At 44.3% G+C, this 17,857-nt stretch overlaps 1 protein-coding gene across 3 annotated transcripts in view; it reads left to right on the plus strand.

Moving 5' to 3' along the window:
• Positions 1-469: 469 nt before the first annotated feature.
• LOC142893256 (CASK interacting protein 2) overlaps positions 470-17,857 on the plus strand; it is a 51,803-nt gene continuing 34,415 nt past the window's right edge. For all 3 annotated transcript variants that reach the window (XM_076033652.1, XM_076033653.1, XM_076033654.1), the window contains exons 1-2: positions 470-595; positions 3,567-4,006. In XM_076033652.1, the coding sequence (XP_075889767.1) occupies positions 3,913-4,006 (94 nt within the window). In that variant the 5' untranslated portion in view covers positions 470-595; positions 3,567-3,912. The remainder of the gene's footprint in view (positions 596-3,566; positions 4,007-17,857) is intronic.

Consider the following 17,857-nt stretch of genomic DNA (forward strand, 5'->3'; position numbering starts at 1 on the left):
ATTCTCATTACAAGCAGTAGATGGCGCCACCACACAGCCGACTGCTCTGCGTCTTAAACCATAAACCCTCATCGCTCTTGGGATTCTAAATGAAGCACTTAAAAAAAAAAAAACCCCACAGACAAGACGGGTGGCCTTTGTTGAATTCTTGAAACAGTCACTGAGTGATTCTGGTAGCGGAGCGCCCGGATTTACGGCCACATAAAATGCTGGCCTGAGTTACGAGAGAGAGAGAGATCATAAAACCGCTGTAATTACGCAAAGTCAGTTTTCTCGTTAAATCGCGGCAAAAGTTTGTATCCAAAGGCTTGACTGAAATAAAGCGCAAATGCGGTATAAACAACATAGAAATGTGTTGTACACGTCAATTTGTAGGTTGCTTTACTTTTAACGTTTTGCCGGAAGTAATACGAGGCGGCGCTTTTAACACGGCCGTCAGCTTTTAGTCTGAAAAGTCACAACCGGAAGTGGTACCTTATCGCCACCACTGACTTGATGCCAACTCCTCCGTCTCTTGCCGTCCGTCCAAGCGCTCCCTTGGCAGTGACTTGAGTGAATGTGTCCGCCACCACCTGCAGCTCCGTGGCAACGGCAGGTAAGAACACTCACGGCTCTCTTTTATACACTCGTCCGAGCGAGGGAGTATTTCGTCTTTAACGAACTTGTTCTCAACTGTGGACGCTATTTCTTGAGCGAGGGAATGTTACGTGTTTTATCGGGGACTTCTCGTGACCGGGAGCGGCTGCCAAACACCTTTGGTGAGTGGAGACAGTCGCGGTGATGAGAAGTTCACTGGGAAACGAGGAGAGGATAAAACAGGACGGAGACTTCTCGGCGAACACGTCCAACTACTCGCTGTAAAAATAAAATAAAATAAAATAAAATAAAATAAAATAAAATAAAAATAAAATAAAACCCGAAACCTTCGTCTTTGAACGAGCAGCGTCAATTTCACCGGTTACACGTTAAATGAAGGCTGCCAAAGTGCGTGTAGAACACCGTGTGGAAACTGGGTAAATATGTAATAATAATAATCACTCAACTCAATGGAAAAAAATAAAATAAAATAAAAGTATTGGTCAAATTACAACTTTTAACGACTAGATTTTCGCCAGTTAAATTGGGGGACGGTGTGCACCAGGTGTGAGAGGAGGGAGGGCTTGCACAGCATCTTTTGCGTCTTTGTTTGTTTTCAAGGTGTTCAAACTTGTGTTTAAGTGTTGTTAAACGCAGAAAACGTTAAAGGTCCCATGTTACACCCATTTGTATTTCCCCTGTCCATCCTGGACTTTAGTGGAGCAGCCTGTTGTGATAAATGACTCAAAAACATTAGATTTGTCTATTTCTCCAGAAAACAGTTTAGACACTCAATTTACAGCCCCCTTGCTAAAACCTCCGCCTTGTCGCGCCCCTTGTGACATCACAAATAATTGATTTCCAGTTGATCACAAACTTTCACATGCCAACACAGGAAATGAAGAATGGACTGCTGCCATTTCTGAGGAGTTCATTAACAGGCTGTTGTCACATTGGGAAAAGGATTGCGTAATCTGCTGCACAAACTTTGGTTTGAAATTACAGTGGGTGACTAAGCATGACTAGCAGGGAGCGGTAAGAGGATATTTTTTTTTTTCCTTTGCTCCAAATCATTTGATTTAATCATTTTTCTTCAAGTGTCCCTGATCCTCGAGTTGCAGGAATTGTGAAGTGCAAATTCCAACACTTTCGCTTTGCGTCTTTTCTCCCCTCCTCTCTTTAATGATAAACTCAGCCTGCCGACTGTGCGCTCCGCTCCCACTTTCAGGCTAACTGGTTTTGTTTACATTCTGGCCGAAGACTATGCAGTTGTTTACGGACTGGCAAGGCGCCTGGATAGTTTTGGATCGTGTGTCAGTGCAAAGACATTCCCTGGCATCGGCTGCCGGGCCATTCTTACCACCTGGTTACTACTGGGAGCGACTTAAACTCAGTGGCTGTTATTGGGCTGGAAGTACCAGGTTTCCCTTTACCAGCTTTTTGTCTTGCAAATTAACTAGACCCAAACACCAGCTGCCACTCAAGCGGATTCTGAACCTGTTTTTGTGCTGACTTTATCAAGCAGTGTCTTAAATCTCATCAGCTTTTTAACCTCTTTCGGGGCTTAATTGTGACTTTTCTTCCCACGCTGCCCTTGTTTCCCACTGATGACAGCGCGGGCTCGCTGGGTCTGCTTGGTATTCCCTCAGCGCCGTAACAACGGCTCGACTCTTTGTACATCTTAAGACATTTTGCCCTTGATATTTTGCCCCCCCACACCCCTGCGGCGTTCCCTCTTCACTTGCTGTCCCACATTATCGTAGAACCTGATTCTGAAGAGCCGACAGGCAGGCATATCTTTTTTTTTTTTTGCCTTTGCCTTTGCCTTTGCCTTTGCGTGCGCTTCAAAAGAGTAACGCAAGAGTTTCCGCATGTGACGCCGTGCCGAGGGTCCGAGTTAACTAAAAGGAATACATTATTTGAGACTTGTCGGAACTTTTCCCTATCAGTGGATGGAGAACACACTCCTGTCAGGAAGGGTCGGAGATAATCGGCGTGAGGGTCCCGACGGGCCAGGCTTCCTGGATCTGAGGAGGGAGGTGGAAAAAGGGGGGTGGGGACCAAAATGTTGTTTTAAGATAAAGACACAGGCCTGATGCTGACCAGCTGACCAGAGGTTTTTTGGCGAAGCTTTACATTTGCACTCTTGGAGCTCAGCCACTGCTGGATCGCTAAACCCAACCCTCACCCATCCTCTAAACAAACTGGAGTCCAAACATTTCCAGTCTTACAGTCTTATAGTTCCACCACAAGTCAACTTTTTGCTCAAAAAAAAAGAAAAGAAAAAAGGTGTAAGCTGAAAGTCACTGCTGCAGCGAAAACTGCTTTTAAAAAGCCTCAGAAGAAGATGAGGCGGTGTGTGAGCTGCAGCTAAAAAGATTAGTCTGTCTGCGGCAGGAGCGTCAGGTCTGTCAGAAGTCGACGGCGTCACGCCGAAGAGAAAAACAGAAAACCTTTCGGTGCTGAAAATACGTTCAGTTCGGTCTATTCCCAAATGGTTTATGGTAAGAATTTATTGAAATGCAATTATACGGTGGCTCGCCACGGGGCAGCCGATGGTGCACAGGACACATTGAGTTGTCACTACCTGGTTCATAATGCAGATATTGCAGTGCTATGAAAGTAGCAGGAGGAACGTCACACAATTGACAGCTGAAATCCACTCTCAGACTTGTGTGTGAATTTTGCGACCGTGGATTTTGCATCCAAATTTCAGCAACGGGAAAATGAGTGAGATATTTCATCACTCTTAATTTCAATTAGCACAATAACCTCAACAAAATGAGAGGATTACAACTTTACTTAACCAGAACACGGCCAAAGGAACTGCAGATCCATGTGCTGCGGATACACTGTGGTCAGCAGTGTAATTTCAGCTCAGGCTTCTCCTGGGAAATGGAGACGGAAGAGTTTAATTGTAGTCATGCAGTTCATCTTCTTTTTTTATTTTATTTTTAACATTTTGCAATTTGGTTTTTTTCCGTTCGAAGGCTGGACTGTTGCTGCGCCTCCATGCGGACAGAATCTCACCATGAGCCCGACTCGCACCTGAGCCGCTTCCGGTCCGACTGTAGCCGCAAACCCCAAAGACCGGCGACCCGCAACCAGCCGGAGGAGAAGAATGGAGCGGCGCTGCGGCAAGGCTCTGGCTCAGTTCGGCTGAGCGTCCGCAGCTCTCCATGCCGCTGAGCTCGCCGCTGCTCGGAGCACTTTCACGGCCAGGGTTCAGCAGCTCTCTGTGGAATATAGGGAAGCGCGCGCCCGAGGGATCGCCGGCAGGACAGAAAGCGCAGGTTTTTGCCGTCGACTGAGCTGCGTGTGTGTCTCTCGGCCGTCATGGGGAAAGAACAGGACCTGCTGGTGGCGGTGAAGAGCGGGGATCTTCTGCTGGCGCACAAACTTCTCTCCAAAGTCAAGTGCAACAAAACCAGTAAGTGACCTGAAGCTGCAGGGAGGCGGGGGGTGGGGGGGGGGGGGGGGGGCAGGGACGCTGAATTCTGTCTGGTCAGAAAGAAACATCAATAATCTGGTGGCTGTTGCCTTTTGGGGGTTTTTAACCTGAATGTGTTGTTGCTGTTGCGTAGATAAGGGAGCCTTACTATGAGGAAGGTTGTGAGTTAAGCAGAGTTTCCTGGCGAAAACCTCGGGACTGTGGACTCAGAGCGCAGCCCCCCGGCAGCAGTCGGGTCGGGGACAATTTCAGACTAATTGGATTCAGACTGTGACACAACACTGCTAATCTCCTAAAAGCAGGACCCCCGCAGCTTCTGCATCGTGCTGTGTGGTTCTCCCCCCACCTATTTTTTTCCCCTTCTTCTTCTTCTCCTTCTTCAGGAGTTTCTTATCAGAGCACATTTCAAGTTCGGATGACGAGCTTTATGCTCGCCCTACTGAGGCATTGTTGCAAATGACAAGGTTCTCCGCTATCCAACCCTCAGGGAAAGTTCGGGCCGAGCCGGGGCTGTGAAGTTGAAGCCTCTCTTTGTGGTGTTATCAGCTCGGGGCTTTCATCAGCGGCGGCTGCGCTGCTCGCTGGCAAGCATTGGGGAACAAAGCTGTGGCTGTCAGGAAAAAAAAAAAGGCCCGTTACACTCTTTACACAAGCTGCGCAGACAGCGGGCGCCACTTGGCAGAGAATATTAAGAGTGATATTATCTGTTTTTGTGCCGCTGTGTACTCGCGCCTTTGAACCCTCAATGACTGGCTAACTGGCTGGAAAAAGAGCAGCGAGCGGGGAAGGAAGGAAGTGGTGTGTCAGGGGTCCTTGAGCAAGGCATTCAAGCAGCAGCAGCAGGCGAGTAAGAATGATGGGCAAACGCAGGGAAAAATACATGTGCAATTATTATTATTATTATTATTATTATTATTATCATCATCATCATCATCATCATCATCATCATCATCATCATCATCATCATCATTATTATTATTATTATTATTATTATAATTATTATTATTATTATTATTATTATTATTATTATTATTATCGTGGACAAATGTAAAAAGTATAACAAGAAGAAGCATCACATTTGCTGGAAGAGCTGATGCTAATGCAATTTCCAGTGATATCAGTGACACTTAGGAGAACATGGCCAGGTGCTGTCTGGTCTGGTTTTACCACGGACCCAGCTGCACAGCAAAGAGGCGTGCTTGGATTGCTCCTGAGCAGATATGATGCTGGGGAGAGCTTAACAATCCTTTTTTTTTAAAACAAACTATTGGCGCAGAAGTAGAATTAGAGCCGAATGGCTTCGGTCGTCTGGACATGTGGCAGTTATTTCAAGGAAAATGCGAAAATGTGAAAAACAAATGAGTGGTCTTTCTTTTCAACATACCTAGAATTCTTATTCGTTGAGTTCAGATTTAATATCAACTCACAACATGAAGCAATGTGAGGCTACAATACAAATGCCGACCTGATCAGCTCGTGCCTATTAAAATGTCCGTGGCTAAGTTAGGCATCAGATAAACTGTCAGCTGTATATGTAAAAATAAATATCACACTGTGAGGCAGAGTGAGCCAGTATGAATGTGTGAGATGGCAACACGTTTTTTTTTTAGTTTTTCTTTTAATTAATTTCCTGCTCGTACTGGCCAGCAATACAATGTGTCACAGCCATTTCAGATCAGATGCTTTACTGGATCACTTAGTTGAACCTGATGAGTATTACTGCTAAACTCAATAATATTTAGTGTCATTTATTTTTATGCACTTTTTGTTGATTTCTTACTGTCAGTGCTATTGGAAACACGCACAGACACATTTAGAGCTGCAGTTGTCAGGCAGAGGCTCCGCCCACTCCTCTGTTTGATAGACGGGTACCTGCGGGAGAAGCGGCAGCAACCTCTGAAGGAAGTAATGATCCCAATCGAATTAATGCATCTAATGATTTCAAAGCCTGGCCAGCCTCTGCTTGTACTGCTGGAAGTCACAGCCAGCATAATTTTACATGAACGTGGCTGCAAAACAACCGATTAATTGCACCAAGCTTTTTATTTTTATTTTAATTCATTTTTTTTTTTACCAGAGATCCAGGATAGATAGGTACTCGAGAAAGTCGTCTCTTTCAAATCTAGCAGACTGTACGATATCTTCATTCAGTTGAAGTGCTTTTCAACAGTCCTGCACATCTGTTTCTAGACATGTTTGACCGCCAGCATCCATTTATGGACAGATATAGAATGACTGGAAGAGAGTTGTGAAAAAAGGGGGATTTGTTGTTGACACATACCACAATAAGAGCATGGAAGTGTTAATTGTAAGCAGTTGGCAGCGTTGCCCGTGTGTCTTGCTTGCTCTCGGTCCTGATCAACCCTGTGCTTGCTTGCAATATGCTTTTAGCTTGCTAATATGGTTGTTGCAGAAAGCTGATGCTGAAGTGCAGATGACGTCCTCAGCTGACTCGTAGCCACAGTGTGGCCATGTCAATAAGAGTTGTATTGGTTGTGTGGTGGTGACCTATTTTGAAAAGTGGCCATCAGTTACAGATTTGCTTAATTAATTGAACTCTAGCTTTTTTGAAAAGTGAAGAGCAAATTGAAAAATATTGATTGTTGTATAAAAAAAGGTAAGTGTACAATTCATAGTGAGGTGTAGTTCTCTTGATTATTTTTTGTTAGCGAAAGAATATTGTTTTCAGTAAATGGCAGGGCATAGAGAGGCGGGATAAATGTTCTCAAACTTGTGAGTCAAGGTCGATACAGGAGGGGGAACAAAGTTTTCATCGTCTTGGCTATGGCAACTTGCCTTTGCGGCGTCCCACTGGGACCAGCTCTGTGTCATGCTTATCCTGTGGCGCTTTAAGCTAAACCTTCAGCATCTTAATGTTTTCACTGGCATCTTCCAGAATTTGTAGGTCTCATAGGTCTGTCGCGGAAACAAACCTTGACTCTACACATTTTTAAAGCATTGAAATCCTGACTAAGCAGGTGAACTGTTTTAGTGTTCAGACACAGCAGAATCATCAAAGAATCATGCATATTTGATACAACACCAGAGGGGGGGAATTGTTCTGAAGGACAGCAACACTATGAGAAGATATTCTCTGCATCACAGCTCAGTAAGAAGTTGACTGTATTGGCGATGACATTTTTTATAACAACTGTTTGGGCCGAGCTAAATATAGTTGGATGTATGTTGTGGACTGCATCCGCGGAGAGGCATCCTTTGAAGGAGTCTCTGTGCTCACAAAGAGCCAAAGGCTCATTTCCGGATGGAGAGCTGAATGAGAGCAGCCAAAAAGTGAGAATGGTGACAGAGCCTCTGAGGAAACACCGAGGTCGGGGACGACTCGGAGCTCCATACTCTCCCTTTAAGAGCTGTTATGCAAACAAATACATCTTAGGCATAGTTGCAAAGCCTCAGTCTGGCCAGGTTCTTTCTTAGCTACTGTAGTGACATGCTGAACATTCCCAAGGCCGGGGCTTTAGCCTCGTGCAGCAACTGCATTGAATGGACGAGGAGAGCACCTGCCCTCGGCCTGAGCTCTGTGACTGGAGCCAATCACAGCGGCCAGGTAGCAGAAACTGAATTAGTTCTCAAAGTTTGTTTATTTGTTTATTCATTTAAGAAGGATCCCCATCAGTTTTCACTGTGTGAAGACTCTTCTTCCAGGGGTGCACACAAAAACAGACAAGAGGTCACAATAACAACAAATCAAAGTGGGTGAAAATATTCAGCAAAATTCCTAAAATAATACATTGAGACCAAACCAAAAACAAAACAAACCACGAACCTCCTACACCACAGTATTTTATTAGTATTCAGTACTGCCACTAGATCTGTATCCACTTGTGAACAAACAGAGATTATTCATGATAACAAAATTTCACAGATTTGCAATGTTTACATGAAAACCATCACTTTTCAACTGCATTCTTTTCTCTTCATCACACTTCCCACATAAATTCCAAACAGCCAGCCCTGATGGTCACAGCGGCACATCAAACTATAACTATTAATTCTTCACATCATTTTTTTTTATTTTTTTTCCTGTTATATACAAAGCAAAACAAAAAAACACAACTGCTTCTCTTAATTTATTTCATTAACACACTATGATCTGCATTTGAGACAGAGGTAGTACTTGCTATGCTTTTCACACTCCATTATTATCGCTAGCTGATCTCGGAGAGGTTTTTACACAAAGGGGATTTTACTTGTCTAATGGTGTGACAAAGGGTCTTTGGTAGAACCTAATGGACAAAAAAAAGCAAGTGCGACTGATTATATAACTTGTCAAATTGTAGATTTCAGTGTCTGAGACCCTGCAGCTAGCTTGTCTCCCCTGTCACGGATATAATGACATCATGACACGGATTTAAAAGACCTCTGTGAAAAAGGATAAAAATATAGATGGCAGTTTGTTGCCAGGGAAACATGCACGGGTGCTACTGCTAATGCCATGCAAGTCTATGGGCTCAAAAGTCAACTTTGTCCTAGAGACATGGGGCCACTTGCAGGTTCATGTGGATCCCTCAAGACACAGCCACGTCAAATTTGGGGCTTCTAGCCCATTAGGAACCCCGAAACCCTAACCCTAATTCCAGCAGCAACCCTAACCCTAATTCCAGCCTTATCGCTAACCCTAATGCCATGCAAGTCTATGGAGTCAAAAGTAAACTTTGTCCTAGAGACATGGGACCACTTGCAGGCTCATCGGGATCCCTCAAGACACAGCCACGTCAAATTGGGGGTCAATTTTCTTCCTCCAAGGTGGGGCGTGCCAGAGAAAGTTTGAGAACCACTGTGCTAATTAGTTATCTTTTGATGTTTTGCATGTCCTTACCCCTGCACACATCAGTGGCTGAAATATATATTTTTTTTTAGAATAAGTGTTGATAAATCTATTTAACCGTTAGCCGAAGCCCTTGCCGTGCCAGGTTGAGGGGCCTGATGCTAAAGCTAGCTTCGATGTGCAATGTCCCCAGAAGATTAGCGGTGACACTGAGGCTGTGTGATGGGCCGGGAGCTGAGACAGAGCTTTCTTTTCCCTGTCGGCCATCTGCTGACATCAAGGTTGGGTGCTCAGTCAATACAAGAGGACTTACAGCCAGATACCCTCTTTTTGCTTAGCTGTTGCAAGCTGACAAATCAGGTGGGTTCATTGGTGTGTGGCTGAGCGCAGTGGTTAAAAAGACGGTTTCGGTCTCTGTCTGAATCTGAAGCATTTATTAGGGTCTCGTCCACACCAACATGGCTGTTTTTTGACCTTTGATTGCAAAAAAAAATCCATCTCCACACCAACGTGGTGATCGGAACTATCTCCACCCACACAAAACCACAGAATTCGCCTCAAGCAATGTAATGCATATGCCAAAGCAGTAGGTGGCGATATCACTCTGAACAGGAAGACAGTTTTAGCCAATCACAAGGCTGGAAAAATTCAGGACGGGACAATGGCGAACCAAAGCAGGTCCGGATTCTTTTGTGTGGACTGACAGTGTCACTGGAGTCACTGCTCACTGTAACACACAAGTACAAAATCAACAAAATGAAAGGTTAAGTGTGTAATATTTGGAGATTTTGAAGAAGAAACAGCGACATCAAGTGGTTTGATTTCAGATTGCTGCGTCTTTTACCCCCCCCCTCCCCGTGAACTATGGTGGCCTGCACACCCAAACCTGGATACCTTGAAACGCGCTGTTAGGCTAGATTGTCCACACCAGGCTTCCTTAGAAAAATGGAAACCGGGAGCAAGACCATTGCTCTGTGTATATTGTGTATATATATTTGAGAACCATTCTAAGGGTAGGATTACCAAATTACTTTTATTGTGCTGTGAGTAAACACTTTTATTAATGTATTTATGGGAGGTATGCTAAGCTTTGACCAATATTCACCCTGGATAAAAGGCCAAACCGTGCAGAGAAACGCACGGTTTCAAAAATACCCGTGTTGGCGTAGACGAGCTCCAGGTTGCACGACTGGCGGTGGCTTCATTCTCTGGACGGAGGCAGGGCTGAGGTGGGCGGGGCTCTCCCCTCCCTCGACAGGAGAACATTAGAGACTGCAGGGTCTTCAAAGGTGTTCGTGATTACAATGCCTTTTGTCGCAACACATGCTCGCTTTCATCTCGAGCCGCAGCCCAACCCTGAGTCCTGTCACGGTAAATACAAGGCCTCTGGGTGATTCTCAGCGCACAGATGGCCAAACAGCACAGACAAAGGCCCACAAGGTCAGATCTGGAGTCTATTTGTGAGGGACACTTGATGTGTTTATGATATACCCATGACTCAGAGCCTCACAGTCAAACACACAGCGGTACGCCGTGCCTGAGTCCGCAGGTCCCGACTCACAAACTAATTACCACTGACGTACACTGTGGAACACTGTTGCAATACGATCAGAAGAATTCTGCCTGAGTGTACGTGAGTAATGTGTCATATTGTGGAATACAAACTGTGGGCGATCAGACCTCAGAAGTCTGCACAAGCTCGCCTTGGTTTCGCAATGTGTGGTGTCATATTCGATTTACCTCTATTTTGTTCTTTTCATCATCGTGGGGAACCAAAATGTTATCGATGTCCAAATCCGATTAACCACACACCAAGAACTTAATGAGCGCGCTCACACGCATGGCAATATTTCAACCTGGTTCAGGTACTCTGAGTATGCGAATTTGTGGAACCATCGCCGGAGCAGCGTCATAGTTTTTGCATATTTCACAAATAGCCATATGAAGACGTGAGGTGTAAATCACTGTAGATGTAAGCACCTCAATTGTAATAAATACTTTCAGCATTTCTTTTTTCAGCAGGTGCCACAATTTATGGCGAATACCCCGGCGGCTTACAGGTGTTTCTTTCTGTTCTCTTCTTCAACAATGGCATATCTGAAAGAGAGCAAGTGATGTCATCAAATTGAAATGTAAACAAGCAACAAAAAAAAAAAAAAAGCAAGTCATTTTCAAAATGACAGAATTTTAATTTCCTTGGAATTTGTCTGAGTTTTTGCCAGAAAACAAAACAACACACCCACAGGTGTCTGGCTCATTATGCAATCTGATTAACATCCTACCAGCCATTTTTCTAGCATGACCAGGCAAATAGAAATATTCCACTAGCCGCTGTTCATCCCAAACCACTAATATGGAATATTGTCTTAATTTACACTGCATGTGAACTTCTTCCTCTTGTCCTCCCGGCTGCTCCCATTGAGTCAAAACATTTATCTACACAGCCGTCTTCAAAACTGCACCTAGTTTGAAATTCTGGCTGAAAGCCTGTTCCACAGTCTCTTTTTGTGTCTGCTTCTTTTTACACTTTCAAACAATACTAGCAAACATTAGCTAATCCTTGTATGAAGATACTCCCGCTACTCCAGTCCAAGGGTGTCCACACTCTTCCGGCTAACTAGCTACTTTTGAAATATAATGTACATTTATTCTTGGGTTTTTAATTTGTATTAAACTGACTGAAGGAAAGAACACACCTGAACAATTGAGCAGAGCTTTTACTCTTCAGTGCCCTCATTATTAGCCAGTCAATTACTCTTGTAGCCCATGGAGAACTACAGCACAAATTGAGTGTCAGCTAGCTGCACTGTGTCTGTCAAATTGGTGGATGGCTTTACTGCAGTGTTTTACTGTGGTTGACCATGTGTGCAAGTGACTTGGTGCCCTTTACGTCAATGGCGAAAGCCTTTGACGAATGCTGGCACATGCCAGTGATGGTGGATGGGAAGATGTTATGATGGAGTGCAATGCGATCTACCCAACATACCTTTGCCATTCAATTTTTTTTAGCTTTGTGGAGTGTAACAAAGCGGGATAGCTGGAGTTACATAATATGTGTTGCACGGCTCTAAATTGATTCCAATTAAGATGTGTGGTTACATAAAGGAATCAATATGCCAGATCAGGATGCAAAAAGTGATTAACAGCTGTAATATTTACTCTAAGTGGAGAGCGCTGGACTGTGGAAGTGTATGGTGATGAATCTGCACAGGGCTATCATTTCTATCTCCGGCTTTCTTTCACTTAATTGGGCTCGAATATAATTTTTTTTTTTCCCCAGGGCTATCGTGGCCAAAATTAGATTTCCACACTCCTCCACATTCATACTATTTCTTTTAGCCACTACAGACAGTTGCAGGGTTATTAAGGTGAATCAAGGATTATTTTTCATTCAGGATCAACAACACCATCTTCAATTAACCCTGGCTGGCTCCTCCTCCCTTCTTCCTTGTGGCTGGAATTAGGGACGCTCAGTCTGTCCCGTGGAGACCGTCAAGTGTAGCTTGTGAGAAGACATGAATTTTTGCTTGAGTGTGTGTGTTTTCTTTGTCCATTCAGCTCTCTTGCCACTGCTGATGTACAGTTGGCATTGCTGCTCACCCCTGGGTTCGGATTGTTCCCATGATCTCTGTTTTAAGTCGATTGCTGCTGTCTCTTGGTACTTGGCCCATTAGCTAACTAGGCTAATCAGTCTTGGACTGTATTAGTCGGACAGTTGGGTGGCAGCCAAATTGTGCGTGCGTGCGTGTGTGTGTGTGTGTGTGTGCGTAAACGTTCTCGCGCACTCTTTCAGATGCACACACAAATAAGCATATCCTCACGCACATACAACATTAATCCCGACCCGTACCTCCCCCGCCCCGCCCCACCCCCGTCCCAGCAGATGGGGCATCCTCTCTCCTGAGGATTGTGGAGGAATTTACCAAGGGGATTAGGTCCTGCTTGTTTGTGCACGGTTGTACAACAGAACACCGTTTATCTCTCATAACTAGCTCTGTATTATTTGCCCCCGGGCTGCAAATTGTCGGGTCTGGCACCGGAACACACACATGCAGCGCTGTTTATCTCGCTCAGGGAAAGACCTTATTGTCTCACTAAGTGTGTGGCTGCCTGCTGATCTCCGCCCTGTCCTTACACGCACTGCAATAGAAGTGTAACTGCACGTGCTCGCGTTTAAATCTACGACAGGAGGGGGGGGGAGGGAACAACATCTGTTGGTGGAATTTCCCCGAATTGTTTGTGTCTGTATTAACAGGAATATAGCATTGTTTTCCTATGTGTGGGGTTGGGAACAGAGCTCCCAAACGAGATTTGGGCTGTATCAGTATCTGGTAGCGGTAATGAGAATCAGCCGAAGAGGATGCTGCTGCCGTGGCTTTGATCTTCTGTGTTACTGCACTCTCATTCACCGATCCCCTCCCCGCTGTTCCCTCAAATAGCGAGCAAGAAGAATTCTTTTGCTCGTCCGTGGCGGCGGCGGCGGCTCCCTTCTCTTGGCTTTGTAATTGTTTCATAAGCTCACTTGCCTCAGAATATGATATTTTTTGTTTCAATAGGAAGTCTAGATAACAGGCTCTTGGATGATATGGAGATCAGTGGGTGTCTGTGGAAGGCAAACTTCTGATATCAAGTGGAATCTGGTATTTTCTATTCAGCTTTTCAGCGGTGCCGGCTTCACTGGCAGCCCAGGGCCTCCGGATTTATTTTTTGGACAGAATTAAAGGGAATGTATGAAACAATTTAATGATTCGTTGGGATTTTGTTTAATATTAACCACTGTGCCTAAATAGAAAGTGACTCATGCTCATATGGCAATCGTCGCATTTCTCTTCTGCTATTTAAATAAAAATGTATTACTCATAATACAATTTAGAACAAATATATCCCAAAATAAATATAGTCGAAGTGCAAATGCCATCCTTGAAAGACACAGTTAGCGATGGTGGAGCTAATGTTGCAATGCACAACCATTAAATAGCTTTAGTCACACTGCAGATCAGTAGAGCTCTTTGCTTTCCAAGATAACTTGAATTCAAGTCCCTTCACAATTTTTGGGACCTCAGGAACTATTTTACTGTCCTTCCAGCCCATAAGTGTCAAGTGCTGTTCTTATTCTTTGTGTTGGACAATTGCGAAGCAAAAAGATGTAATGACTCCATATGATTGTGCATGGCCCAATACAGAGATAAGAGAGTATTGATCATTTTTTCTTAGGCTAAATGAGAATTGTAATGACTTTTCCATCCCTGTCACCATTGTGACGTCAAGCTTAGTTCAATCGTTAAACTAACGAGCTTAAGTGGGTCAATAATCTAAACTAAACTGAACAGTAACACAACAAGTGCCTCAGTCAATGGGAACATAGGGTTGAGGTGATGATTGTTGGTGCTTGCAGTGGAGTTCACTGCATTCTAAACAAACAAGACAACAGAGCCAAGGTGTAAATGTTGTCGCTCTTTGGTCAAAGGTTCAGACATGCACCCAAAGCTGCTAAACCGTGGTCCAATTTGTCTCTCATCTGCCTTTTCACCAGTCCACAAGTGGCCTTATCTACAGTCCCCACTACCTCATGAATGGGAGTTGATGACATTTTTTTTTTTAATTCTTTATTCTATTCAATTCCATATTTGTCCAAAAACACCTTCATCTTTATTTTATTATTTTATTTATTTTAAGATGATAATTTAGTTTTCTCATTTGTTCTAAGGGGTTCAGCGGACACCACTTAATGAGTGCATGATCAGATGTTGTGAGGAACGTCTTCCGAGTGTCAACTTGCCTATTGGATGCAGAAAGATTGTATGAACATAGGGGAGGAGCCGTGTTACGCGTTATGCTGGTAAAGTCAACAGATCATTTCAATGCTATGTAAATTCTTTTTGTCCCTCAGGTGCCGGGGATGAGCCATGTTATGCAACTCGCACATGTTCCCGTTCTCAAGTCTGGTTGTTCAGCAGAAGCTGAAACGGCAGCGCCAGGCAGGTTCACGTTCCCGGACTAATGCCGGGCGCAACACAACATGGCCCATCATCTTATTCATTTCCACACTCGCTCATTACCAGTGAATACTGAGTATGTCTGACCTAGTTGCCGGCGGCACCATGGGAGTTTTCTCGCTACATTTTTAACAATGGAGTAAATTTACTGAATAACACGGCCCAGAGCTGTTTTGATGTTGAGGGCTTTTCTCCAGACCCAATTCCACTGATTATTCAGATCGCAAACCGTGCAGTGACAGAACGGCTGATGAAGAATTGATGAAGCTAAAGTGTGTCACCTTGCAAATTTGGTGTATGTGTTCTCCCGTCGGGTGTCCCGCGCGCACTTGCTTATGCTGCCCTTTTCTTCCCTCGCAGAGCCGCGGCGGCATCGGCGCTTCATTCCCGCAAACCGCCAATTTTAATTGACTGGCTGCTAAGCTTGGCACATTGTCATAAATAAACATGCAGACGTGGCAAGCAAGCAAACCAGTTCTGTTTTCCTCCGCCGTCCATATTAAACAAGTGCTCGGTGGCTCTTCCTGCGCTACTGGGAGTCGCAGGCAGCTCAAAGGAAGGAAACCGTCGTTGTCTTACTGCTCGTCTACCATTTACCCCGTGTCACTGACACTGAACACACATTGGGGTGTCTACCTTTGACACGATCGCAGGGTTAAAGCTGATTGCGCCTGAGAATGAAACGTCTCCCCTAAGACCGATTAGCTTTTAGCGACAGTGTGGTTCAGTCCAAATCCAACTTAATCCTGAGAAAAGGTTACTGTTTCTTGACATTCCATAATTCCAGAACAAGACTTGGGGGAAGGATCTATCAAGTCAGTTATCATGACTTCAAAAAGAGAATGAAGCAGGGAGGAGTCGCATGTTTCCCCCCCCACACCTCTGCCAACATCGATACATGCGACGTTCTTAAAATAGAACAGCTTTCCACATCAGAATGTTCATATCAAAGTCAGTTATTTAAGGTTCAATTGGAAGTCATATATTTAAAGAGCCCTGATACACAGCAACTCCCCTGACTATAGGGATAACACTGATATCCAGCGGTGTATTGGTGCAGGGGCATAGGTTAAGTGGTTGCATGTTTTGGCAGATTCAGCGGTTCAAAGCATCGACGTATTGTACGCAAAACGGCAGCTGAAAATGTTTTGGCGCTTCCATTGAAATACTGATAATAATACGTTCAAAATGGTAAAAGGGTTTGCAGTCAGTCAAACCTGTTTTTGTTTGTTTTTGTTGATATCAAACCTCAGGCAATGCTGCTCAACATTTGAACGCTGGTTATTTTGGTACCTGGACGACTGGTAGTGCATCACAAAAGCTCCAGAGGTCTGACTCTCAACACAACAATCGCATGAGTGCTGATAAAAAAAATAAATAAATCAAAAAAATCACATTTTTGACCATTTTTCAGACACAAGCCAGCTGACTGTTGAGACTAAGCCGGTGACGCCTGTGGCTGAAACTTTTTTCCTTGCAGGGCTGAGACTTTAGATGACACGAGTGACATTATTTTTTTGTTTGTTTGAATTTGAATAGATTGGAGACTCTAAAGTGTGTCTCTGGGACTTTGCGAGACCGGTTGACCTGCGCAGCTGATGACAGGTTAAGACCGGGCTTCAGCTCTGCGGTTCTGTTTATTCAACTGTCGCAGCAAAGTGCAGTCAAATGGACGTGTTCCTCAGATAACTTGAGTTCCCTTGATGAGGTGTTTAACTGACGACGCACCACTTATCCCCTGAGATGGATGATGACCCTAAATTGCTCCCTTGCCTCTTGTCTCCCCTGTATTTTTGTCTCACCTCAGGCATCCCTCTCTGGCTGCTGGCTGGCTGCCTCAGCTGCCATGTGGGGGTTCTTCCCAGGCACCGCTCCCGCACCGAGCGTGCCGGCTGCTTTGGTTAATGAGAGGCCGGTGTGGGTGGGAGTTTGTTTGAATGGCCTGTGGCACATCAGCGCTGAGCACCGTCACATTTTTAACTCAATCCCGGAGCGCATTCTCTTAAAAACATTTTTTCATGCTCTTCTTATAACACGTAAACAGACAGACTGTTTTGTCACTTTGTGTGACATTTAAGCACAAAGGCTTTCTTGATTTGGGTGTTTTTTTTGGAAATGTTTACGAAAAATAAAATCAAAAGTAAAGTTTAGAGCCTTGCTGTCAAACAATGTCAAGTTTCACCTTTACAGTGTCCAAATGTTTGGGAGACAAAACAAGGCCTGACCAATATGAAACCATGTCACAGTAAACAGTATTTCTATTTTTGCAGGAAGTCAAAGTCACAGCAGTAAACAAGTTTCATTAATGTCAGATGTAAGCCTAACCTAGGGTTGCATCTAGACTAAAGTTTGGAAGTCTCAGGTCTGCATTTTTCAAATCTATTTATTTGTGTTTTTAAATATCTTGGAGGATCATGTTAAGCGGGACAAAACTTTGTACTTTGTCACATTATCGCCATACAAGAAAACAGAACTGTTTGTGCCAAATCTACTGTTTGGTTTGGTCCACTGCCATAATATCTTGCCACTGAAAGCTTGCAACATCCATACTTATAAGATAGCAAATGACCAGCTAAGAAATGTCTTAGTTTTAAGAGTGCAAATAAAGCAACACAGGTTTTTCTTAGCCAGCTATTTTTGTTCAATTCTTCTTGCCTTTTCCTCAGTGATGTCAAAGAAGAAAACAGCCATTGCTAAAATAGACTAGCATGGATGCTGAAGTAGCAACCTGTTCATCAGCAGTGAAGAGCAGGTTCACACTGAAAGAACAAAGGAGGGTGCAGAAGGCTGCTCCCAGTGGACAGTATGTTTTTGGCCTACTTGCCTCTGGCTGTAGCAGGAGTGCACTGTGCGGTTCATCGCTGCTGCGGACACCCTGACTTGAAGTTGCCGGCCAGTGAAGTTTCTGGTCAGCCAGCTTGAAGTGAATGTAATGAAAGTAAGGGAGTCACCTTGACAGTTTCACCTCCCTGTTAGGAACCTTGTATGGGTTCTGGACTCGGATGCGAAACGCAATTGAATCCAGATGATTTTGGAATTGCTGCACCT

This window comes from Nelusetta ayraudi, unplaced genomic scaffold (genome assembly GCF_046127955.1).
Source record: "Nelusetta ayraudi isolate G7.1 ecotype Tasmania unplaced genomic scaffold, CSIRO-AGI_Nayr_v1 ptg000042l, whole genome shotgun sequence".
Taxonomy (NCBI): Eukaryota; Metazoa; Chordata; class Actinopteri; order Tetraodontiformes; family Monacanthidae; genus Nelusetta; species Nelusetta ayraudi.